Source organism: Lissotriton vulgaris, chromosome 6 (assembly GCF_964263255.1).
Source record: "Lissotriton vulgaris chromosome 6, aLisVul1.2, whole genome shotgun sequence".
NCBI classification, from domain to species: Eukaryota; Metazoa; Chordata; class Amphibia; order Caudata; family Salamandridae; genus Lissotriton; species Lissotriton vulgaris.
The window spans coordinates 219,025,600-219,051,727 of record NC_141694.1 but is presented as its reverse complement, the minus strand read 5'-3'; the positions used below and the strand labels follow the sequence as shown (position 1 = coordinate 219,051,727).

The following is a 26,128-nucleotide window of genomic DNA, read 5'->3' as shown; positions in this document are numbered from 1 at the left end:
GGAGGGCACAACAGCGGCCCGAATGCCAAGGGGGGGAACGTGGGAACCAGAGGGAGACTCACCAGGCGCTCCGGCGCGATAGGGCTCACGTCCGGCGGGACCCGACAGGCCCCACCGCCCCTCCGCGATCCTCAGCGTCCACGCCGTCCCCCGGTCTCAGGCAGCAGCCATCAGCACACCACGGCCTCCGGGGACAGAAGCAGGCATTTTCCGACCCCAGGCATCGTCGGATCACATGGGAATGTCGCCTTTTTCCAGCCTGTCCGGCAGAGCTCTACAATCAGGCGGCCATTGCGATCGCCTGCGTAGCCACGCCCCCAATACTTCACACTTAACCAGCTACTTTCAAGTCTGCAGCTCTTTGCTGTATACATTCAAGGTAAAATTCTGCCCTTTTCAGCACTTTCTCTATGTACTGTAATTCTCCATACCGCTCTTACAGAAAACAACCAAAGGGCTGAAGAGCTTGACTACAACTCCCAGCAAAATTCCTTTTGATGTATAAACCTCTAATAAGCACAGAAGTTTTCCTGTCTGTTTACCTCATAAACCAGCTGGGGACAAATGTGTAAATCACTGAAGTTAACGTGCAATGAAATTGGCCGCACAACAAAAACTTAAACAACCACTGCTCATGTCTTCAGTAAGTGGAAACTCTACCTAACCACAGATTCCTCACCTGAAACTACTCCCCAGGCTCGGACTGGATCCGCAAAAACTTTGAACCACTACCCCTACATGGCGGGAGGTAGTGTGTGTGCGCCTCTGTACCAATGTCATCCGTGCCAGGTGTGATGTGAGCGGGCCTATATGGGTGCCACCTATGGTATGTTAACATTTTGATAAAGCGCAACAGCTGCCCCAGCAAAGAGGCGTCCTGGCGCTAAGGAACCACAGGAGCTGTACTAAAGAGGAAGAAGGAAGACAGACAGAGAATCCTAAGGAGAGGGGAACAGATGGGTCTTAATAACTTTCCGGAAGGCAGACAGGTTTTCCAAAGAACGAATGTTCAGTGGCAAGGAGTTCCAGAGCTTGGCTCCCAAAACCCTAAAGGAGCGGCCGCCGATACGGGAAAGCTTTGTACGGGGTACAGTCAGTAGGTGCTGGCCTAATGAGCGCAAATTGCGCTGTGGCACGTAAGGTGTTAGAAGCGGGCGCAAAAGTTCTGGACATCCGGATTTGAGGATCTTGTATGCCATGATGAGGGTTTGGAACTGATTACGAGATTCAATGGGCAGCCAATGCAACTTTCGAATGGTAGCTCTGACCGAACATCTGCGGGGAAGACCAACCAAGGCTCTTGCCGCAGAGTTCTGCACGCGTTGCAATCGCGCTATCTCCACTTTGTTGGCGCCCAGAAGTAAGACATTGGCATAGTCCAAACGAGAGAGAATTGTGGATTGAACAATGAGTTGGCGGACTTTAGAGTAAAAAAAAAACGAGTATCGGGTTGACGCTCCTCAGCAGGCCCACACAAGTAGCTGCCACTTTTTTTGTGTGGGTCTGGAAACTAAGCGAGGAGTCCATCCAGAGGCCCAGATTTTTGACCAAGGATTTAGGTGGTGGAATGGTGCCCAACGACGAGGGCCACCAGTGTTCATTCCAATAGCTGGTGTTCTTCCCGAGGAGCAGCACCTCTGTCTTGCCTGCATTAAGCTGCAGGCAGTTGTCCGTCATCCACTGGGCTACTGCAGCCAGGCCATCCCTAAATCTCGAGGCCGAAGTGGAAGGACCTTCGGTGAGAATGATGACCAGCCGCGTGTCATCTGCATATGACACCAGCGTTGGGTCCCACTCTTTAGCCACTGCCGCAAGTGGCTGCACATATAGATTAAAAAGGGATGGGCTAAGTGCAGAGCCCTGAGGGACTCCCTGGCCGATGAAATGGGACTGGGAGAGAAACTGGGGAGCTGACACCCGGAAGGATCTGTCCTTCAGGAATGAGCGGAACCATTCCAGGGCAAGACCGGTAATCCCTACTGTAGCCAGACGATTTAACAGAATGTTATTAGAAACCGTATCAAAGGCTGCGATGAGGTCTAATAAAATCAGCGTAGCACTCTGACCGGCATCGAGGATTGTCCGGAGATGTTCAGTCGTGGACAGGAGGGCAGACTCAGTACTGTGGCCCGGCCTGAACCTGTTTTGAGATGGGTCCAAGATGTTATTATGATCCATTTGTTGGGACAGAACGTTGTTTACATGAGCCTCCGCAAGTTTAGACAGTCAGTCAAAGTAGGCTTTATTTCGATATGAATATATCTTTAAAAGCATCACAATACAGTTTAAAATACATGAAAAGCCCTATTTGAAATACATATGAAGCATTATTTCATAGGAAAAACAGTTATACAAAAATCGAAATACGAAATACAAATGGCGACAATAAATTACATAAAATAGCCATAAAATCTCAATTAAACAATATAAGAAAGCCTTTTGGACCTGATCAACCAAGCCCAGTTTAAAAACTTCGCCAAGCCACAGACAAGTAGGGGCCGTGTATCCGATTTCAGAATGCGTAGGGCCTCACCACAATGTCTTGTACCTAGTTCTTTGCAGAGGGGTTTCAACCACCTAATGCGAGGGGCATTATATGCGGGGCATATAAAAAGAAAATGAGGTACTGTCTCGATCATGGTCTCACAGAATGGGCAGAATGGAATGGTCTGTGCTGGGGGCTTCCATCTGGCAGTCAATTCGTGGACAGGCAGCACTCTGACTCTAAATTTAAAATATAGAGCCCTATCTCTAGGTTTAGTGATGATATCGAGATAGGGCTCTCGGAATGCCACCTCCTTATGCAATAGGAAATCGACAGTAGAACTACCTACATTAGGGTTTAAGTTCCTCGAATCCCTTACCCATTTCCAATAAGAGTTTTTCAGGACAGACTTGGGGAGTGCGGTCCTAGACTGCCAAATATTTCCAAGACCAACTTCTCCAAGTAACCATTTCACATCCCTTAACCATCTTATTCTGTGCCAGCCAGGCATTGATAAAACCTCTTTTAACCTCTCCGCATAACTCGCAAGTTCCGGAACTCTCCATAGGCGCGCCCAAAGGAGAAGAGGGCGTAGCCTTGCCTGATCCTTGATAAAGCGACAGCCCATATCAATGAGTAGGGGAACAGAGGTGGTACTATAAGGGAGACCCATCAAGTCCTTCAAAAATTTGTGTTCTGAACAGGTTAACTCATCCACATTCTGCGCCCCCCCAAAGCTCCGCCCCGTACAACGCCGCACTCACACCTCTTGCCTTATAGATATCCAGTACCGGGGCAATTGGTTTAAAGGTAGAGGAACGCTGTTCTTTGAGCAGGGCCCCCACCACCCTTTTGTGATTTAACAGCATTTTTTGAAGATGACCGTTCCACCTCATGGTGTCGGTGAGGCGGATTCCTAAATAGTCAAACTCCTTGACCCTTTCAAGGCATACTGAGTTCAACACGGGAGGCCTGCCTATCTTCTTCGGGGGATTCAGGATCAGATATTTTGTCTTCCCCGTATTGATTTCTAACCCCCTCGCATCGCAAAAAGATTGGAACCTATCAAGGAGGCTCTGCAGCCCAACCGGGGTCTTCGAAATCAGTAGGGTGTCATCTGCAAATAAGACCGTAGGTATTCTTTTGCCCGCCAGTGATGGAGCATCTGCAGGGTATTGTACAAGATGCTCCACCACACCGTTAACGTATAAGGAAAACAGTGTGGGGGTAAAACACAACCCTGGCGGACCCCTCTATTTACAGATATTCTGGCAGTCTTTTGGCCCTGATTTTCCCCACCGAACCTGGGCAAAATTATCTTCATGGAACTTAATTATCAGGGATAATGGGTAGGGTGGCATGCCCAAATCTGATAGGACCTTCCATAAATGGTTGCGGGGCACTAGGTGAAAGGCAGTCCGTAGGTCTATGAAGGCGAGATACAGACTGCCTTTGCCCAACAGAACCACCTTCCAATATAACAACAATAAGCGAAATGATTGTTCAATGGTCCCTATACCAGCCCTGAAACCTGACGGGAAATCAGAAAGTATCCCATTCTCCTCTGCCCACTGTAGCTCTCTCCCCAAAACCACCTTGCCTGCAATCTTCTGGGTGGAGTCCAGTAAACTTATAGGGCGATAATTAGCGGGGTCGTCCCGGCTCCCTTTTTTGAAAATCGGGACGACCTCAGCGCCCATCCATGAGCTTGGAAGGGGGGGCATCATAGAAGCTAGCATTGAGTAGGGATGCTATGAGCTTTCTCCATTCTAGTTTGGAGATGCGAATCAAATCTCCTGGAAGGCCGTCCAGCCCTGCCGCTTTGTTTGGGATAAGACATGAGATTGCAACCTCTACTTCCTTCCCTGTAAACAAACAGATCTCATCTAGCCCAAGGAAGTCTAAAGAATAATTCTCAGTACAATCGTCCTCCACGCCCGAGGTCACGGTATACAGTTTAGAAAAGTGATTAAACCATGACACCTCTGGGATATTACATGTTACAAGGGAGTCCATGGGTTTATCCTTGGTTCTGACCAAATCCCAGAAACTCCTAGAGTCCCTCCCAGCACTCGCCAGTTTTAGGTCACACCAATATTGATCCTCCCATTCTTTCTTCGCTGTACGGATAGCGCGCCCATAGGTCTTCCTGGCAGTGCTGATTAAACTACTGTCCCTAGTTTTAACTGCCTTAATTACATCTCTTTTGGCGCTTCGGCAAGAGGCAGAATACCAGCCTGGGTTGCCTTTGGGGCGCCCCAACCTGTTGGCCCTGTGTCCTGGGTTCTGTATGATGAAAAGGTCACCCAATGCTTTAGTAGTGTTGGTAAATAAAGTAGAAACCTCGTGGGGATTTGCTGCAACAGTATCCAAACTGGTGTGAGCACTGGCCATAATAGATCTTATTTCCAATAACCTTTCTTCGTCCAGAGCAACCTTTTCCCATTTCAGGCGTCTCCCACAGTTAGAGGGGCGGACTTCGGATGACGACTTCCAGGCCTGGGGTACTTGGGGATTTTTCCCACCCAACCAACTAGAGGACAGTGACAAAGATAATGGATTATGGTCACTGCCAATTGAGGGCAAAACTGCCATGTCCAGCAAAAATTCCCAGAAACTAAAGTTCAACAGAATGTAGTCAATTTGAGATTAATGACCTACTCTATTAAAAGTATGGGCCCCACCAATATCTGACTTTGTCCGTCCATTAACTGCCCTGACACCATGTTCCAGAGTCAGGGCATTTAAGTGGATAGCTCTTGGGGTCCAACTCTTGATTGGTGGAATTGAGAGGAATGGAATACCTCTCCTACCATCGTCCTCTTGGCAGCCCAAAATGTTATCCACCGCTAGGGGTTCAAAGGTGCAATTGAAGTCCCCTGCTATCATTATAAATGAGTCGACACTACCAGAGCTAAGTTCGCCTTCGAGAGCTGATAGTCTAAGAGGGCTTGCCTCCTTTTGAAGGTCTAGCATAAACATTAAAAATCTCTAGGGACCTCCCCCTGAGGGCCCTCTAATTGACCATCTCTGTAAGTCCGGAGACCTGGTGGTTGTGCTAGTTATACAATAACCCAGTGAAATACTTATCCAGATCAGTAACCCGCCTGAAGGGCGACCTCTCCCTGATGGGGGAGGGATTGCGGGAACAAAATAGGTGGTATAACCGACCTTATATCGAGGTTCTACGCACCAAGTTTCCTGGAATAAGCATATTCCAAAAGCCTCAATAAAAAGGTTCCATTCGGGCAAATCCAGATTACGCGATAAGCCCGCTATATTCCAGCTAACTAATTTCAGCGTCTCGCCCTCTGCCATAACCGGTGTAAGAGAGGAACTCTGAGCAAGAAAACCATCCCCAGGCCCAGAGTTAGTTGGATCAGCACTCTCTAGCATCTCCTGGTTGGGGGCGACAGGGGCGGAGTCGACAGGGTTTGGGTGCATGATCGGGACCCCAAGATTGGAGGCAAGAATGCCATCAGGTTCCTGAAGTACAAGGCAAGTTTCGACAACCATGGGAGCAGCGAGATGGGTCTGAAGTTTTCCAGTTTGGAAGGGTCTAGAGTGGGCTTCTTAATAATGGGGGGGACCCAAGCTTGTTTCCAAACAGTCGGGACACTAGCCAAAAAAAAAGGAAAGGTTAAGTATAGAGGCCAGGGAAGGTAGAAAATATTCTAAAGATTCAATAAATTGAGCCGGCCTCATCGGGTCTGCTGGGGAGCCAGACTTAACTTTCCCTGCAGAGTTTAGTTAGATCCTCATACAAGATTTCTGGTATAAGCATCAGTGTGGTGCCATTAATAATAGAGTTAGTGGGGTTAGGCGGGTCAGAAGAGTGCTGCGGGAATGATCTGTAGATTTTTTGCACTTTTTCTACGAAGAAAATGGCAAGGTCCTCACACTGCTGCGCGAAGGTAATACTGGAGGCAGGGGTTCTGATACTCTGCAGTTCTTGCACCAATTTAAAAATAACTTTGGTGGGATTTGGGCTAGAGTTGATTTCTTCTGCATAGGAGGCGCGTGTGGAGCAAATAGCTTTATGATAGAGTTTTTGTTTGGCTAGATAAGATGCTTTAGCCCTATCATTGTAATCCCTTCTCCAGATTCGCTTGGCTTTTTTGCATTCTTTCCGCATGGATTTCAAAGTATCATTATACCATGGGTTGGAGGGGGAGCTGCGCCCCTTAGTCCATTTGGCTGGGATGAGGGCATCTAGTCCTCTAGTAATCCAGTCATGGAAGGCAGCGTATGTCATATCGATATCCATGTTTGCCTCATACTGGAATTCTCCTAGAGTGGAGTGGAGGTCGCTGGTTAAAAGTTTATGCCAAGGCCTCTTTAGGCGTCGAGTTGGCTCGTCCTTGTTGAACGTTTCCCTAACCATCATGGTGATTTTGATTAGATAGTGATCTGTCCATCCCATAGGTTTGGGCACTTCTGTCCTAACCTCCGGGATGTTACTGAAGACAGGGTCTAATACATGCCCAGCCGAGTGTGTGGCAGCCTGGATTAAAGAGTTTAATTTTAAGGCTGCAAAGTCAGCCAGGAGGTTTTTGATGGTAGGGTCTTGAGTCAAGTCAAAATGGAGATTAAGATCTCCTAATATAGTGAAGTTGGCCGAACCCACCACTAAGGAGTTTGCCACCTCAAGGAGAGCTTCGATGAACTTCGAAGCAGGTCCAGGGGGTCGATAGTTGTAGAGCCCAGACAGGGCAAAGTGAGGGTCCGTTGTGATCTTTAATCGAGCACTTTCACAGCCCCAGATATCTTCCTTAGTGAAGGAGCAGATATATTGCTTTTTATAGATGACTGCTATGCCGCCGCCTCTAGTGTCTCTATTTAGAGTCTTCATTAAATAGCCCTCTGGCAACGTGAGGTTAGGTAGACTAGTCATGTCATCACGAAGCCAGGTTTCACATAAAAAGAGAATGTCAGGGTTCTCATCAAGTAGGAGAGTATTTACCTCTAAGTGGTGTTTTACGAGGGACCTAACATTCAGTTGGAGAACGGTGAGAGGGGTATAATTTGGCGAGCCTTATCTGTGCCCAGATAGGCAGGGGCTGGGTGTTGCGAAATGACAGGACTTACATTGTAGGCATGTCTGTCCGAGGTGGCCTGATATCTCCTCACAGCTCTGGCCAGGGTTCAGGGCGACAAGAAGTTCCCTATCATAGTGGTGAAGTTCCCGTAGAGTTTGGCCAGGGGGACAGGCGAGAGGCGATGTCTTGGCGATGACGGGCGTAGACGGGCTTGTCTTTGGCGCGCCTTCGGCGCGCTGACTGCGCGCCCGTCCGCTGCGCCTCCGGAAAATGCACATGATTAATAGGGAGGGTGGGACGACGATGGGCGGGGGGGGGGGGTGGCCTTGAAAGGGGCGTGGCCTCGAGGATCCCCGGTAATGGCGGCGAGAAGTGTGTCAGTTCTCAAGTCCGCGGCAGCCCTAAAATCCACTGCGCGAGCTGTTTAGGAGCAAGCTTCTGCCCTGAAAGATGTCAGGAGAAGAGTAAGGCGAGTTAAAAACACAACAGATTAGTGACTCTCAATTTTTAAAAACCAGTACAGGACGTGCTCCCGGCTTCCGCCTCAGGACATCAGTTGCTTTTGTGACTGTTCTACATAACGCCGAGCCATAATTAAATTGGTCTTGACCCAGCATGAGGATACTTAAAGTGGTTCTTTTTAGGTGAAAGAGTCCAGTTCACAGAATGGGGAGGATTGATGAATGGATTGGTGAATAATCTGGGATTAGATAGTCTCTACCAGTAAAGATGTTACCAAATGTAAGTAGCTTGTTCTTCTGGTAAGAGACGTTTAACTACAGACTCCTTACCTTGGATTAGATACCAGAGCAGTAGCTACCAGTAAGTGAGTATGTAAACTCTCAAACCAAAAATTCCTGTCCGTCCTAAGGGGCAAATGGCCAGTTGCGTCACACCTGGCTGTCCAGACAGGTGTGCTTTGTGAACATACAAAGCACTACTGTCTAGACAGCCAGATAATAGTGCTTCACACGTGCCAGCCTTACAAATGTCTAGGACAGGCACTCACTGTGTCAACGCAGTAGAAGCAGCCTTGACTATGTTTTTCTTTTTTTTTTGTATCTTTATTTTCCAGTTTTCACATACAATGATCAGGAAACAGGGCTGAAATGGGACATTGTTAAGCAAATCATCACATGGCAGACATATTCATAACGTCAGCGACACAGCATGTGCCAACGGTATAGCAGGTAGTTTAGGCCAAAATAGCTAAGGAGTGTACAGGTTATACAGTTCGGCATAATTGATCAGGAATGTCTTGACGCAGCTGTATTTCGTAGGTTAAGGCATGTACTACCACCGGACTCTATGGTACACAATGCATTCAAAATAATACAGAAGTGCAAACGTAAAATACATTAAATAGCCAGAATCTCCCACTCATATCGCATTGCCTCAGCCGACCCCTTCAGGTACAATACCATTCTCAATTTGTGTGCCAGTGTCACTGCATCTCTCGGCGACATATGCACAGTACACACCCCATATGTCTTTTGGGCGGGAAGAGTTCGGTATAAGCGAAGCGTAGATTTCACTATTTACGTTACAATAAGCTAGGCTGCGCAGCCAGGCCTTCTATGTTGGAGCTGTCCTCCTGCCCCACACTAGCGCTATTTCCCGCTTAGCCAGCAGAAACCCAAGTGCTGCAAATCTTCCTGTATTGTTGGGAAAATTTGCCATGTAACCCAGGAGTGCGATCTCCAGGATGGGGGTCCGTGACAGTGGAGGTCATTTCGCCTAATGTAGCATGTACTTGCTCCCAATACGGCTGTAGCTTGGGGCATGCCCATGTTAAATGGGCAAAATCCGCATGTGGGGCAAAACACATCAAGCTATGGTGAGGCCTAGACTGGTCTATTTTATGTGACCAGGAGGCAGTGTGATATACTCTGCAAAGGAATTTAAAATTAATGAGTTTGTGCCTACTATTGAGAGATTTCCTTCGTGGCCCTACAGCAATGTTCCCATTGATCATCCGATATGTGCCGACTGTGGTCGTGTTCTCATGCCTAGCGAATCTTAGCATCTGAGATCGGACGTATCTTGAGGCATGCTTTGTACATTTTAGAAATTAAATGGGCACCTGTCTCGCTCTCTACTAATAGTGTTAATGGGGCTGCCGGTTCCGGCGCTACTGGGTATGTAGATAGAATGGCTCGTAGTGCGGACTGTTTGAGCCTCATTATGAACGCGTCCATAATCGTATTGCCCTGAAACCTAGCGTCCGCAGACATCGAGAATATATGATTATTGGGGACGAGATCGCCAATTTGTTGGATATCAAATTTAGTTGGTGTGCGCTGCACCATTGTTTCCCCCGTGATGGGGAGCCATAAAGGGCTTGGAAGCGGCACCGCCGGTGAATAGAGAAAATCCAGCCCCAGCAGTCTACGCAGTTTCTCCCATGCCCAGCTGGTGGTGGAGACTGTTTGTATGTCAAGTGGGTCTCTAGGAATCCCCTTGGGAAGTACTGCAGACAATTTCCGAGGGAGCACCAGGTCTGCCTCCGGATTCAGAAAGGGGATCTGGGCGTTGGGGTGATACCAAGCATAAGCATAACTGCATTGTGCTGTTAAGTAATATAGATACATATCTGGGACACCGAAGCCTCCTCTTTCATACGGGAGAGTCAAAATCTGCCAGGCCACCCTAGGCCGCCCGCCTGCCCCCCAAACCAGTCTAATAAGGTGCTGACGCAGCTGCATGAAGAAGGCATGAGTGAGGGGAATGGGAATATTATTGAAAAGATACAAGAATTTAGGCAATACTATCATTTTGATAATGGCAACCCTTCCCGCCATAGACAGTGGAATGCGGAGCCATTTGTCGACATGCGTCTCCAAGGAGCTTATGGCTCGTCTATAATTTAGCCGAATTATTGTAGAGGTGTCCAAATGTATATGCATGCCAAGATATTTGACCCTGTCGTGACACCACTCAAGCGGAAACCCACAGTCCAATGGCACAGTGCTGTGCGTCAGTGGAAATATTACAGACTTGTGCCAGTTTATGCCGAGCCCCTAATTAATGGCTCGAGGTTAGTCTGGGGATGTCTCACATATAGGATAGTATCATCTGCATAAAGTGATACCAATAATGGACCAGTATTGAACTGTAACCCTCGGTGTAGGTGGCATTCCTGAAAATGTCTTACCAAGGGGCCCATGGCTAAAATTAACAATAATGGGGATAATGAGCATCCCTGCCTCGTTCCACGGCCAAGCTAATGGGAGGAGACAGCGTGCCGTTGATGCGCAATCTAGCAGTGGGCTCAGTGTATAAAAGAGCAGTGGTGATAACAAAATCCTCCTGCATCCCCATGCGGCGCATTACTGAAATAAAAAATGGCCATTCCAAGGAATCAAAAGCTTTTTCGGTATCTAATAGCACCGCCGCTGCCGGGACCATTAGATCTATCCTGTGTATAACTGAAAAAAGGGTTCTGAGATTAAGCGAAGTAAAGCTATGAGGAATGAACCGATTGTGCAGGGGAAATGATATACTCCATCAGCAAAGCTAACCTGATTGCTTCCACCTTGACTAACCTTTTATAATCCCGATTCAATAAAGAAAGGGGCCTATACAAACCACACTGAGGGGTCCTTGCCAGATTTGGGGAGTAGTATAATAACAGCCTCTCTAAAAGTGGGAGAGAGAACGTGGTTTTCCAGCGCTTCCGCGTATACCTCTATCAGTCGGGGGACTAGAATGTCTTTGTATGCCTTGTAGGAATCTGCAGTAAACCCATCTAGAACCGGAGCTGAAGAACTCCTTAGTGCGTCAATGGCTTCAACAACACTGTCCTGGGTTAATGGGATGGCCAGAAAGTCTTGCCTGTGTTTCTCGAGATAAACTAGTGCAATTAATAATAATAATAATAATAACCAGTTTATAAAGCGCCTGGTTACACAAGAAACAGTGTGTCCCTGCGCTGTGTAGACAGAAGGACCTAGCCAGCTCCTAAGCATGAAATAACGCCTGGGGCACCAGAGAGCTGCACCCTATTTTGGGAATAGGTATGTTTTCAGTTTATTTGTATCTCATCTCCGATGGTTCCATATGGAGCTCAATTGGTAGCGCATTCCATTGTTTACTGGCCAAGTACCTAAATGATCGGCCACCCATCCGAGCTAGGTGGATACGAGGAACCTGGAAAAGCATGCTACCAAGGGACCTCAGATGTCGCTTTGGCCGGTACATGGTCAGTAATTTTTGAAGGTATGCAGGCCCCTTACCCTGCGCGATGCGGTGGGCCAAACACATTGTTTTAAACTTAATGCACTCACGGATGGGGAGCCAGTGAAGCGTGGCCAGGGCACGGCTCCCTGAGGACTTCCTGGAAAGATTTAATGCCAGCTTGGCGGCCGCATTCTGTACGCACTGCAACCGGTGCAGTCCTTTTTTACTCAGGCCTGTATACAATGAGTTGCCGTAATCTAGGTGAGGCGCAACAAGAGTGTGAATCAGAGTTTTCCTGCTGGTTGCGGGGAGTAGGTCCAAGATTGTGCGCAGGCTTTTTAAGATGCCATAGCACTTGCCGGCAACCCCTCTGATGTGGTGTTTGAAAGACAGTTTGACATCTAATCGAACCCCCAGGTTTTTCACTTGCTCCGAGGGGTTGGGGAAAGGCCCTAATTTGGGTGGCCACCACGCGGAGGACCAAATGGAGGGTGCTTTACCCATCACGAGAAGCTCGGTTTTACTCGCATTAAGGCGCAAGCAGTTGTTGTTCATCCAACCAGCCAGCATTCCCAGACAGGCCGAAAAATTAGCTGCAGCCTCTTTTAGGGGCTCGGACAGTGTCCCCACCAATTGAGTGTCATCAGTGTTGGACACTATCTCCACCCCATAGGCTTCCACCAACTTGGCGATGGGTTCCATATACAAGTTGAATAAAATAGGGCTCAAAATAGAGCCCTGCCGAACACCTTGCCTTAGTGATCGTACTTCCGATTTATATGGGGGCCAGCAAACTTGAAATCTTCTATCTGGGAGGAACGAGGACAACCACTCATAGGCTGGCCCCTCAATCCCCGCTTCCCTGAGGCGGGATAGCAGTAGGGGGTGCGAGACGGTGTCGAAAGCCGCGCTAATAGCAGCAGCGCGGCCGTCCGCCCTTCACCAACTCTCCCGCGCAACAGTTCCTTCGAAGAGCAGAGCCGATTCCGTAGAATGGTTCGCCCTAAAGCCGGACTGTGGGGGGTGAAGGAGTTGGCCCTCTTCCATATATTTCACCATCTTTACATTCACAATTTTCTGCACTACTTTAGCACAGAAGGGTAAGAGTGAGATGGGTCGGAAATTGTCCAAGTGGGCAAGACTGAGATTGGCTTGTTTTTTTTTAATAGGGATGACCTTCGCAGTTTTCCAGTCTTGCAGCACATAGCTAGCCTGGAAGGACAACTCAGCCATGTGGCTTATATGATTGATGAGGAGTTCAACCTGATTCATAAAAATCTTAGATTGAGCCGCATCTTTGGGAGAGCCAGATGTAATACTACGGACTAACTTCATCAACTCAGGGTTGTCTGGGACTGAGAACTGGCTGAGGCAGGATTTGCCTGTCCGTCTCACTTCCCTAATTTGTTCTGTGGACGGCCCTTCTGCTCCTATAGGGAAAGATTTGTATATAGTTTCTACTTTTTGGACAAAGAAGTCCGCAATCGCCTCACAGGTCTCTGTTGAGTGGGCCTCCGGAACTAGAGTCCTCTCCAGTGATGCGAGTTCCTTTATATATAGAGAAGAGTTCCTTAGTGGAGCTCTCAGCTGACTCCATTTCGGATAAGTATTCTTCTTTAGCACTTAGGTCCCCGTCTATTTTGGAACTGTATAGGGATTTAAAATGAGTCAAGAACGTGGTACTAATCTCTGGGGTGGAGTATACCGACTATCCAGTGGGAGTTTTAATTTCAGTTATGTTTGCCCTACTGTAGGGGGGAGAGGGGGCGAAGTACTTGTGCAAGGATTCTGCCAGGGCGTTCACACTCACCGTATCTCCTGGCCGTGTGATATTTACCCATATACAATATTTCCCTAACTGCTATGTCCCGGAATTCCACTAATGGAGCCAGGCGCTGACTTTCCGCCTCAGCTGAGTCGTTCTCAAGTATCTCTGCATCTAAAGCCGATATGTCCCTCTCAATGCGTGCTAGGGAGTTACGTATGTCTTTAAGTACACCTGAATTTTTGGCAACACGAATGTACGCTTTAAAAGCCTTGGCTCTGGTTAAATAAGCTAGCAAGTACTCAGTGGGCTGCTCCTTTGCCAAAGCTAGATTTTAATGCAGATCACTATCAAGTGGGGGAAGGTCCACCTCTGCACCACTCTGCTCTGTATCTGGTTTGTGGGACAGAAGAAAGGCAGATTGTCCACTCAGCCGTGTTTAATCTAGTATAAAAGCTCAGAGCCCTCTTCAGGTCCAGACAATGGAAGCGCTCCTCCTCCTTGGTGGGTAGGAGCAAAGAGCACCAAGAGGGCATCACCACCTTTGGTAAGAAAGATTCATGAGTTCGTAGAATCAACTTGTCTGGCTAGAAGGTAGTGTAAGGAGGTTTAGTGGAGAGGGCCTGAAGCTCTCTCACTATGCGAGCCGATTATATGGCTACAAAAAAAAGTCTTAAGGGTAAGGAATCTGAGGGGACCGCTATGCATTGGCTCGAACAGAGAACACTTATGTTCTCTGTTTGACGAAAGCTGAGGGGGCAAACAAATGTTGAAGCCCTATTAGAAAATACACCACCACTGGAAACTGAAAGAAAGAAGGCCGGTCTGGCAATCACAAAAAGGCCGAAATAGCCAACAATTTAAACTTGACTGGGCCCAAAGCAAGACCTTGCCATGCAAAAGACAACACAAACCACAAAACCTCTGACAATTTGCCATGAAGTGAGTCGACCTGTTTGGTAGTGCACAAGGCCACAAACGTGGCCCTACTAGAGCCTTCTACACATTCGGCATAGGGACACCTTGCAGCCAGGATATTGTGCACCGCCTTGGAGGGAGGTCAAAAGTGCTCAAAATGACGATGGTCAATCTCAAAGAACAGAGGTGGAGTGAGCGCTGGTTCGGGTGCAGAATCCTGCCCACTGTTGCGACAGGAAGTTAATCTCGATGGGGTAGCTGATCAGAAGACAAATGCTCATGCTCAGAATTCAAAATTGTCCTTGCCCAGTCCGGAGCCACCAGGATGAATTTGGCCTGGCTGTTCATGATCTTCTTCAGAACTGAGTAGTAGTTTTATCGGTGGAAAGATGTACAAGAGTCCAGAGTTCCGCTCTACGCAGATGGCATCTCTGAGTGAAAGGCACATTGGAAACTCTAAAGTGCAAAAGCGCTGACATTGCACATTTTCAGCGGCGGCAAACAAATAAAGCCAAGGATCCCCATTCGCAGAAGATACCCTGCATCACCTCCTGATGTAACTACCATTTGTGATCAACTGGACGCAGATGGCTGAGTTTGTCTTCCCTGGCATTCAGAGATTTAGCCAGGTACGGTACCACCAGGAAAATACCCTGGTGCTCCATCCACATCCAGAGGCGCTGGGCCTGCCCTGCTTGTTACGTTACCACATGACGGCGGTGTTGTCCGGGAATACCTGAACCAGCCTTCCCCCGAATGGAGTGCAGGAAGGCTCTCGATACCTAATGGATGACTCATAACTCCAACAGGTTATTGTGGAGCTGAGCCTTCTTCTGAAGGATAGAGGCCTCTTATCTCCATCTCTCCCATATGGCCGCCCCAGCCCAGAAGCGATGCATCAGTCACTACTGTCAGCTGTGGGTGGGGTAGGGAGAACGTTCTGTTGCTGACCAAATTGCTGTCATGTAGCCACCACTGTAAGTCCTGTAATTTCCTCCACAATCTGGACACATGTGGAGAGGTCCCCTTGATGTTGCTGCCACTGGGACTTCAGATCTCACTGCAGAGCCTTCATATGCTATTGGACATGATTGACCAGTACCGTGCAGGAGGCCATCCGCTACAGCAGACTCCGAGTCAACCTTCCTGAAATCCAGGACACAGGCCGAATGTCCTGGACTCTCAGCTCCCGAGAGATGGTGCGAAACAGCACTGTGTTCAGAATGACTCAGATTAAAAGGAGCATCTGTTAACGAGTCAGGTGCAACTTTGGCATGTTAATAGTGAACCCCAATGATGTGAGAAGCTTCAGACGTGGTCTGGAGGTGGTTGACAACTGCCTGGGGCAGGCCCATCTTCAGCAACCAATCGTCTAGGTACAGGAAGTCTGGGACCCCCCTACCTCTGCAGATGCGCTACGACCACCAGCATCACTTTTGTGAACACCAGAGGGACTGAATAGGAGCTTAGTGAACTGGATATGTCCCTTGCCCTCTGTTAACAGCAGGTAACGCTTATGAGCCTGCAAGATGTGAATATAAAAATAAGCATACTGCAGGTCCAACGCTACATCCACTCTCTGGGATCGAGGGCAAATAAGACCTTGGTCAAGATGAGAAAATTTGTCCAGGAAGGCGTTAAAAGGGCTAAGATCTAAAATAGGGCAGAGCCCTCCGTCCTTTTTTGCCAGCAGGAGGTAGCCCTGCCCCTGCTGCCCGCATGACCTATGGAGCCCTTGCCGGCAAAACGTGTGCGAAGACTTCTGCTTATGAAATTAGGACCCCTGCCAAAACCATGCATGGGGCGAATTTGCGAAGGCCCTTGGTGAGGAGCAGTAATGATGAAGCAAGTCGAAGCTCTGCTGTCCTTAAAGCTCCAGTGTCAAATCCACCTTATCCCCAAAGTGGTAAAAACAATCAAAGGGCAAGTCGATAATTGTGTATTGGGCATCTCCTGAAAAGCCATTATAGCACATCCAATTTTGTAGTCGGATGGCAACACTGGTCACAATAGCTCGGTCCAAGGAGTCCGTAGTGTCAAAGCCACAGCGGATCGAAATCTTTGCCAGTGCATGCTGGACCGCCTTGATGCGACGAAGAATAGGATGAGTTTCCTTAGTCACAATAGGAAGGTCTTGGACCACCTGGTCCCACAGCACATGGGAGAATCTGCTCAGGAGGCAGGCAGTGTTCACGGAGTGCTGGGTAAGAATGATGGATGAGAAGATCCTGTGCCCATAATGTTTGCATTCCCCACCCTGCAGGACAAATTGGGGCAACCTTTGTTTGCCTAAGCCTGCACCACCAGACTCTGTTGAATTATGTTGGGTAAATAGTCTGGATATCCTGGTGCAGGACGGTGACAATGGGCAATTTTGCAGTTGACAGGGGCATCTGTGCATGGTTTAGCCCAGTTGCCCAGAAGGGTATCAGTCAAAACCTCATTAAAGAGGTACTGCTGTAATTTATCCTGGTTGCAAGACCTCAGTCAAAATACTAATTTTGATCTCTTGTGTAAGAAATTAGATGTCTAGAATGTCCATAGCTCTACGGATGACCATAGCAAACAATCAGTATATTTAGTGCTGGGCCTGGGGGAGAAAATGAGACTGTCAGAAGAAGTGCGTAAACCACTTGTCTCTTGAAGCTCATCAAGCGAATTGACAGCATAATATGCCTCAGCTATGTCATTGGAACCCCCGCCACATCACCAAAGAACAGGACCTAGATGATATGACCTCTGGTGACCGGTCGCGGGATCGAGAGTGGCTCGGTCTCCTTGACTCCAACCAAAAAGGTGCCTTGCGGTGTTGGGTGCCATTAAGCATCACCTCGTGCTCCCGGATAGGTTTTAGATGCATCCTGGCGCACTCGCCGTAGGTCGCGGAGTCGTGAGACGACCCCCAAACACCACAGACAGACCAAGTGTTGGTAAGTGACCGACCTATTCATGTGACATTCCCCACAAGGCTTAAACTCCGTCGACCTGTTGGGGGGATGGAGGGGGGTGGGTCTGAGTGGGGGGGGAATCCCCTTGCACACTAAAAAGTATTTGACAAACTCGAACTGTAGAGGAAAAGTATCGGAGTGACCAGGGGAGCTCCGAATCTGTGTCTGTAGGCACAGAAAGAACAGAACTGAAGTTGGCACGCACGGGTGACACCTTTTATAATCCAGCGGGCACCACATACAGTGCAGAGGACATCTCTGAGTAGTTATAAGTGCCAATAGCAGTAGAGTCCGCTTTGGCCTAACCCCTGCTTATGTTGTGTAGCAAAATAGTATTTTTGGGTCATCCCCACTCTATAAGGGAGTTCTTTTAGGTACTTTCTTGCCCATATACTTCCCATTCTCTTGCATAAAATACGAGATTGAAGTTTGATATATAGGAATGACATTTCAGAGATGCATTAGTCAGTGACTGAGGAAACGTTTTGGTTGCAAAGTATTACATCATTAAAAAATCAAGGTATTTTGATCACACAAGTTAAAGTAGATGCCGGTTTGGGGCTGATGTGAATGGGACTGATTAAATTAATTTGATGAAACTGATTTGACTAATAGAGTTCCTCTGTTTGTCTTTCCCTGGTCCACTCACCCCTTTCCCTCCCGGTTTACAATTAGTATTTAATTTTATAAAAACATCTCTTTGAGGGCAATAATTAACCTCATAGCTGCTATGGAACGTCCAGCTCCATTGCTGGACGTTCCATTGAGCAGGTGAGGTTCGAACGTTAAACGACCGACGGCAGCACTACTGAGGTAGTGGTGCCGTCGGCCGCCGAACGTGCGCAGCACCTAAGGGGTTAATTGAAAATAATAAAAACAATAAACGTTTAAGTACTTTTAAAGTTGTAGATCAAACGGGAATACTTATTGTTAGGTCTCGCTGAGCCAGCGCATGCGCTGCTCTGAGACATTTAGTAGGTGAGTTTTCAAAGTGCTACCCCACACTTTGGCTGACCTAGCGCTTGTGTTAACGCGAGCGTGCATGCGCGCAGCCGCCATCTGTCTTTCAAGGGTCATTAGTGCACCGCTTGGCCGCACGTCTTGTGGCTCCTGTGTGTGTTTCTTTAAAGTTTATTTTAAATTCTGATATAAAAAGTAAAGTATTTTATGCATCATCGGATGGAGAGCATTCATCCCTTGCAGTTCATCTGCATTGTTTGATGACCTAGATACATTTCTCAACCCATTTTTGGTTCAGGTTCCAATCGTTTAAATTTATCTCGGTTCCAGGCGATGCTTGTCAACTGATTAGATACAGTAGACTGGTCCTTTGTATTTGAGAATCTAGCACAGGTTATGATGCTATGCTGCCAGCTACTTCTCAAAATGGCTATTGTATTGCTGGTCGCAATTAATACATCTTTGGGGATAGGGTTTGGGTGTAAAACCTAAAATGGCTGAACCTGGACTTTTGCCAATACCTACCACTGTGCCATGCCTCCCACATTTAACCTTTATTTAAGAAGAGTACTTTCCACGGTTCTACTGAAAGGTCGTGCACAGACCGCTTTCAGATTTCTGACATTTATACATTTCTAATTTTAAAGCCAATCCATTAAAATGAGGCTTCCACAAATTAAGCATTATGCTTCTCACCCCAACATATACAGAAACAAACTTAAATCACCTTAAAATTACTCTTCTGATATTGAATGCCGTTCAGTATGAGAAACATCCTTAAACAAGCATTGGCATAGCCAATAGGTGTCGCATTTGGGAACTTATAAGTGTTTAGCCATGCAACAGTTGATGTTGTTGCACCAAGGATATTGTGCTGCATAACTAAATACTTATAAGGTCCCAACAGCGAGACCTATTGGCTATGCCAATACTTGTTTTTATTTGCAAAGAGGGTCTTCATCATTACATGAGGGCTTTCTAAATGCAGCTGCTAGATCGTGAAGGGGCCCACCAGAGCCAGCCATGGCCACTGCATGAAATATTACCAACGTTAGAAGATACAGAACAGACATGACTACTTATCCGACCGTACACAGGCAGCTTTGATTAGGGTCAATTACCTTGAGAGGCTCACTGCCGAGTCCATCCGCTCAAGAATCTAAATAGGTACTGACTAGTTGGCTGGGGATTGGACCGACATGATCTTGATTTGATTCTTACCTTCTGTATTTTTCAAATCTTGAGGGGGATAGAGAAATGTTGTCAAGCTCTACCTCCCTTTTCACAATTTATTAGGGACCCCTTGCATTTTGAAAATTCTATAAACTAAATGTCTATTTTCCTACAAGTCCTCGGATATCTTAGTCTAGATTTGTTGGTGGGTTCCCTATTGTGCTTTTTGTGTGGCTGGTAATTTTCCCATCTGCTTAGAGGAAAGGAAGTTAGAGCAAAGGCGTGCATACAAGCAATTAAACTAGGTAATTTTCTACTCTTGGTTACTATCCTACTCTCTAGCCATCCAGACTACATAGGTTTTATTCCTATAAATAGACCAAAAGCACTAACCAGAGGAAACTGTGCCCATAATGGAGCCCGCAGCCTGGCTAGGCAGCTTTTGTAATTTGTTTCTTAGCTGTACAAAAGGTGTGTGGCAACCTCTCTAAATTACTATGATGCCCCAGTTTTCTAGTTGCCTTGAAGAATGGGGCAAAGAAGAGGGTATAAAAAGCACTGTTTGTAATGTGAAGACACAAACCAAAATGATCCTGCCAGGATAATTTTTAAATGTTGATCAAGAAATTCCACAAAATGATGTTCTCTAAAGTTGCTCAAGTGAACCATTAAATTGTCTTATTTTATATTTTGCTTTAATTTTTCTTCAGGTTGACCTCTTTTCAAGAAGTTCACCGTTCACACCAGCAGGAATACGAAAAAATATCTCATGATGTTGAAACCTCAAAGAATACAGTACATAAACTGGAAGCTGGCGCAAAAACTCCAGTGCAGTATAAATTTTATAAGACTATGAAAACGTATGCAGAAAACCTGGTAGATTGTCTAAATGAAAAGGTACTTGCCGACGAAAAAGACACATTCCTGCACACTACAATGATGGCACAGTACAATGCTGAGGTTGTAGCGGTAGACCTAAATTGTAACTTTCATCTGCTAATATTGCAACTTCCTGGATTCTCTGGTGTTATTGACAATGTTGCTAGAATCTCACCCTTTGATATTTCAGCTACTCTTAACTTTAAGGCAAAAAAACAGACTTTGCTACTTGTCCATTTTTTGTTTGGTTATGTATGAAAAGGACATCTTGTGAGCTCTAAAAGGGTAAGAGTTTACTTGATGGTATGTTGATTTGCATAGCACATTATTAATTAACACTAATACTCGGGAGGGTATCCAGGCTTTTGGTTTGTCCAACCTATGTTGCTAATTACAGTGTTCATACTAAAGCAAAATCTAGTAAACTCAGCAAAAGTGTTCTGTAGCACTGATGCACTGTTCTCATAAGTATTAAAACATTGCAATTGGAAATTGTTTGCTTGATGAGTACCAGTTTTAAAGTGTGCATTTCAAAAATGCAACACTTCTGGCCCAATCTGCTTTATGCACATGTGAATAAGGGATAACTTGTTGATTGTCTGTAATTCCCCATTCACAGCATCACAGATACAGCATGTGAGCTATCTTCCTGCCCAGTTTCTGCCAGGTTTTACCCGGTGCAAACCAGGTTCCCAAAAAACTCCACTTGGCTGCATTTTGCACCTAGGTTGTATCACTAAGTCAGGTGCAAACAGGTATTTGTGCTGGATTTGTTATTGGTGAAACAGTAGGAACCTAGGCCAGAGGTATTCCCTTTCTATTGTTAAAAAGTATCGTGGCTTGTAGTGGACTATGTGCTTCACACATTATTTGCAACAATAACTAACTGTGTGCTGTTTGGTGAGATTTCGTACAAGTTTTATGGCAAATTTCTGTAACACTCACCCAAGCACCTCCAATGTATGTCCCTTGGTAGCACTGGTGCACCAGCTACTATATATTGAAGGATGTGCTCCCTGATGGGGCTATGTGAAACAAAAAACTGGATGGCACATTTAAATATGCTATGCTTTAAGTGAGAATACCAGCATTGTAAAGATGTGGTATAGAAAACATAATGTTGAAGAGATACAGGTTTCAAAGTAAGCCTTGAGTCTTTGAAAGCATTCCAAGTGGTCCACTTTTCAGGCAGTGATGGGACTCTGATGCGTGAGCTAGAGGGAACTTTTGAATGGATGTTCAGAGTTTGGTTCTAGTAATTAAAAAAGCAGCCCCCCCTTCTTAGTGTTGTAAAGCACCTGAATGGGATTGGGATATTACCATTGGTTTTGGACATCACAGCACATTTGATGGAAGTTGTTCCTGCTACGGGGGCCTGGTGGATTCAAGATTGGAATGTTGAATATGACCTTAGCTTTGATAGGGAGTAATTTATGTTTGACTATAAACTCTTCATTTGTGCTCTTTCTGCTAGCCATGAGAGTTTTGTAATAGTGCTGTACTTCAGGAGAGAAACAAATCCTTGGGCGGTATTTTTTTTTTTATTATGATTGTTATTAATATTGGTGTTTTGTAAAAGCGCTGCTACCTGCAATTGGTTTCCCGGCACTACGCTTCCATCGGCACTTTCCCACAATAATATGTGGTATTTTCTTCACATCAACCAGGTTTTTAGTCGTTTTCAAAATATGGAGACTAATCAGTTATCCAGTATTAGGGTATCTTTCATAGATTCACATGCCTGAATCATTCCCTGTCGTTGGGATGCGAGTCTCCAGTACATAAATAAAGTAATGTCTCATAGACATATATACATAGTAATGGGCCAGAGGCCACTCATTAGTAACCTATCCATGCCCTTTTGTGAAAAGGACCAAACTTTGGCGAAGAGCCAATCCGCTATCACCACCCTCTTGAACCTTCCTGGAAGGAGCTCTAGTCCCTCAGATTTTCTACTGCACGTCGTGCTAAGAGAGTCTCCACTGAGCTCTGCTCAGCTTTCCTTAGTTTCTGGATTTCCAGTACTTTTTTCTTCAAGATCTCTTCATCTGTGGGGAGTTTTCAGGTTACCCATGGCTGATACTCCTAAAAAAGGACTTTTTAGGTCCTGTGCTTTCATATGGTAAAAAGAGACTTCATGTGGATTACCAGCACAAGGACTGTCTCTATTGCCTCTACCCGGATCATTGTTCAAAGGACTGTAAGGTATGTCGTACCTTTTCTACAAAGACCCTCAAGGACATGGAGGGACGCCTCTTAATTTGGCTGCAGAGGCTAAAAGATAAAGACCAGGCAGTATCTTCTAAAGAGAGTGAATGTTCCTGAAGGACTTCCCATTCCTCTCAAAAGAGACCTAGGATGGCCTCTCCAGGTCCTTCATCGCAGCCACCTCAAAAGAAGACGCATAAAAAGTCTTCAGAGGCGCATTCCAAGGTTTTATCGGCGAAGGTTTCTCCTCAGGAGACTGTTCCAACCTTCAAGAAACCGGTTTCCATCTCGTCGACTTTGCCTGTTACCTCGTCGACGACTACCATATCTACTTCTGTGCATCTTCTGCATTATCCACGTCGACGTCTACTACTTTATCGTCGGTGATCGGTAGGTCTATCTCGTCGACGATTAAAATAAAGAAATCGCTGTCGACGTCAAAAACATTGACGTCTATACGGTCGCCGCCGCCGAGCACGCCCACTTCGACGACGATGACCTCGTCGATATCTACTTCATCGCCGACGAAGGCTCCGTCGACTAGGGCACCGCCGATGATAAAATCGTCGGCGCGACCATCGTCGACGACACCACAGCCGTCGACACCACAGCAGTCGACACCATAGCCGTTGAAGCCGACTCTGTTGACGACTGCATCGTCGACGATACCATCTGTGACACCTGTCGACATCCCACCGTCGATGACCACTCTGTCGACTGGCTTGTCGACGGCAGCTGAACCTACCTTTCAAAGTACGTATGTACACCTTAAAATTACAAAACGCATGCTGACACCGGCCTTGACTTCTCCAAGCAGAGTCCAGCCTTTACCACCTGCCCACTTCCTGGAAGAGGAACACTCTGACGGCAGTATGTTCAGAACTGCTACCAGCCCATCTGAACTTCATGTCAAATATCACAAAAGCTCGGACTATGATGAGCAGGAAGACCAGGTGGATTACCATGAGGAGTACCATCCCCCTCAACCTCCTATGATTTGCCTACCAGCGACTCTGGTTTCTGACCTCCAATTCTTAATCTCTGATTACAAACAAAGGTTTCCATCTTCGGTTTACCCTCCACCTCCTCCAGTAGTCTCTCCACCGCCTAGACCTCGGCCTTCACATCTGGTGATACAGCCTGGCTCTTCTACTTCACAACCTCCACCTTCCTTGGATGATGATGATGAGGAGGAGCAACATGAAGAAGGGGAACTTCAAGATTCTCAATCTACACACGATGAATGGGAGGATTATGTAATTTCCTGTCCGGCATCCCCTGTGCCTACTCAGGCTGATTCACCCCCTTAGGATATTGGGGGCTTCCACAATATCCTTGAGAGAGCGGCTCAGCGTTTCCAAATTCCTATGCCTTCTCACCAACAAGACTGTTTCCTTTATGATTTTAAGGAACCGTTCAAGTAATCCGTCAGGTCTATACCTATCATCGACTACATTTGGGACCAGGGTGTTAAGATTATGCAAAACCGTTCTTCTTTACCCCCGGTGCTGCCTAGGCTGGACAAGAAATATAGGGCTCCGGACACCGCTCCAGCTTGCCTGACCGGCCACCCCAAACCTGACTCTGTTCTCACACAGGCTGCGCAGCGGAAATCTATAAATCCTTCTACAACACTAACTGCCCCTCCATATAAAGACGGGAGATGGCTAGATAACATTGGGAAATGTTTCTCATCTATGTCGGCATTAACAGTGCGCACTTCCAACTTTTTGGCACTGTTAGGACGTTATAACCGTCAAAAGTGGGCAGACATTGCACCTTATCTTGGATCCTTGCCGGAGGAGGCAAAGGAAGAGGCAAAAAAGATCCTACTGGAAGGCAAACGCTTGGCCTTTGAGATCTTCGTTTGTGCGATGGATATCGCATCTACTGGTTTTCGCCAACTGGCGGGGGCTGCGGTGTTAAGACACCAGGGTTGGCTGAAAGCGACAGCATTCCGCCAAGAGATACAAACTAAAGTCCTTGACATGCCTTATGATGGCCAGCTTCTCTTCGGCTCACACATTGATGATGCTCTCCAGGGCATTAAAAATGATACTGATACGGCTAGGGCTTTGGGTACCCTTCAGTTCAAAAGCCCTTCCTTTCGTGGCTCAAGAGGGAGAGGACAATCTTCTACGAGAGGATATTATCAACACTACCGTTCCTCTTACTCTTCCAATCAACAAAATCGACCGCAATATCAGCAGCGTCAACAACAGTCGTCTTACACTAAGTCCTCCTTTTGAGGGAAAGGAGGTAGGCAAAAGGACGCGGCTCGACGACAATGACTTCTCTCTGCCACAGGTCTCCACTTCCTTTCCACCATCCAGGATTGGAGGAAGAATTTCTCATTTCCTACACAATTGGAAAAAGATAACTACAGATCGATGGGTCCTGCAACTAGTTCAGTTTGGACACTCACTGGAGTTCATAGAATTTCCTCCCCAGACCCCTCCTCGTCCAATGCTCCACAAGAATTTACATCTTCTACTCTTGGAGCTCTCACTAATGCTCCGGAAGGGAGCTATAGAAAGAGTTCCTCCTGATCAACGGGGCAAGGGGTTCTACTCCTGTTTTTTCCTGGTCCGAAAAAAGGAGAAGAAATGAAGACCTATACTGGACTTGAGGAGCCTCAACAAATATCTAAAGAAACAGTTGTTTTGCATGGTTTCTATTCAAGAAGTGCTACAACTTCTCAGCGCAAACGACTACATGGTGTCTTTAGACCTTCAGGACACCTATTTTCACGTCCCAATCCACCGGAATTACAAAAAGTTCCTCAGGTTCGCTATGGCGGGCAGACACTACCAACTTCGGGTCTAGCCTTTCGGCCTAAAATCAGCGCCGCGCATCTTTACAAAATGCCTGTCTCCAGTGGCCGCATATCTCCGGCAACGACATCACCAAGTCTTCCCATACTTGGACGACTGGCTTGTCAAGGCACCTTCTCTAGCAGGCGTGACCAGGTTCTCCAACGCCTGTCTTCAGCTTTTCAACCGCTTAGGTCTCACTTTCAATTGGGACAAGTCTGTCCTTCAACCTTCCCAGCGTATAACTTTCTTGGGCGCCATTCTCGACACAACCCAGAGAAAAGCTTTTCCATCAAAGGAGCGGCAAAACAAACTAATTTCTTTAGCAACTCGCATACAATCCAGAAAGTCCCTCACAGTACGCCTTTTCAAATCTCTGCTGGGGATGATGTCTTCCTGCATCCTCTTAGTTCCGCACTGTCGCCTTCACATGTGCCCTCTCCAAGAAGCGCTGTGGTCTCAATGGCGCCAGTGTACAGGATCGTTCGATGTCATCTGTATGACCTCTCAACGTCAAAGCTCTACAGTGGTGGATTCACCCTCAAAACCTTTTGCTAGGCTTGCCTTTGCCTCCAGCTTCTCCGCATATAATTACAACAGATGCGTCCCTGGAAGGTGGGGGAGAGTTCCTCCGGGAGCTCCGGATATGCGGACGATGGTCCCCTTCCGAGCGGAAGCTACATATAAATCTACTTGAGCTGCGAGCTGTCTACCTAGCCCTTCTGGCTTTCCTCCCACGGATCTAAAATTCTCTAGTGCTC

The 26,128-nt window shown here is 46.9% G+C and overlaps 1 protein-coding gene across 1 annotated transcript in view; it reads left to right on the top strand.

Annotated features, from left to right (window-relative positions):
• GCFC2 (GC-rich sequence DNA-binding factor 2) overlaps positions 1-26,128 on the top strand; it is a 338,027-nt gene that overhangs the window by 133,090 nt on the left and 178,809 nt on the right. The window contains exon 7 of the mRNA XM_086926254.1: positions 20,178-20,364. Coding sequence (XP_086782380.1) covers positions 20,178-20,364 — 187 coding nt within the window. The remainder of the gene's footprint in view (positions 1-20,177; positions 20,365-26,128) is intronic.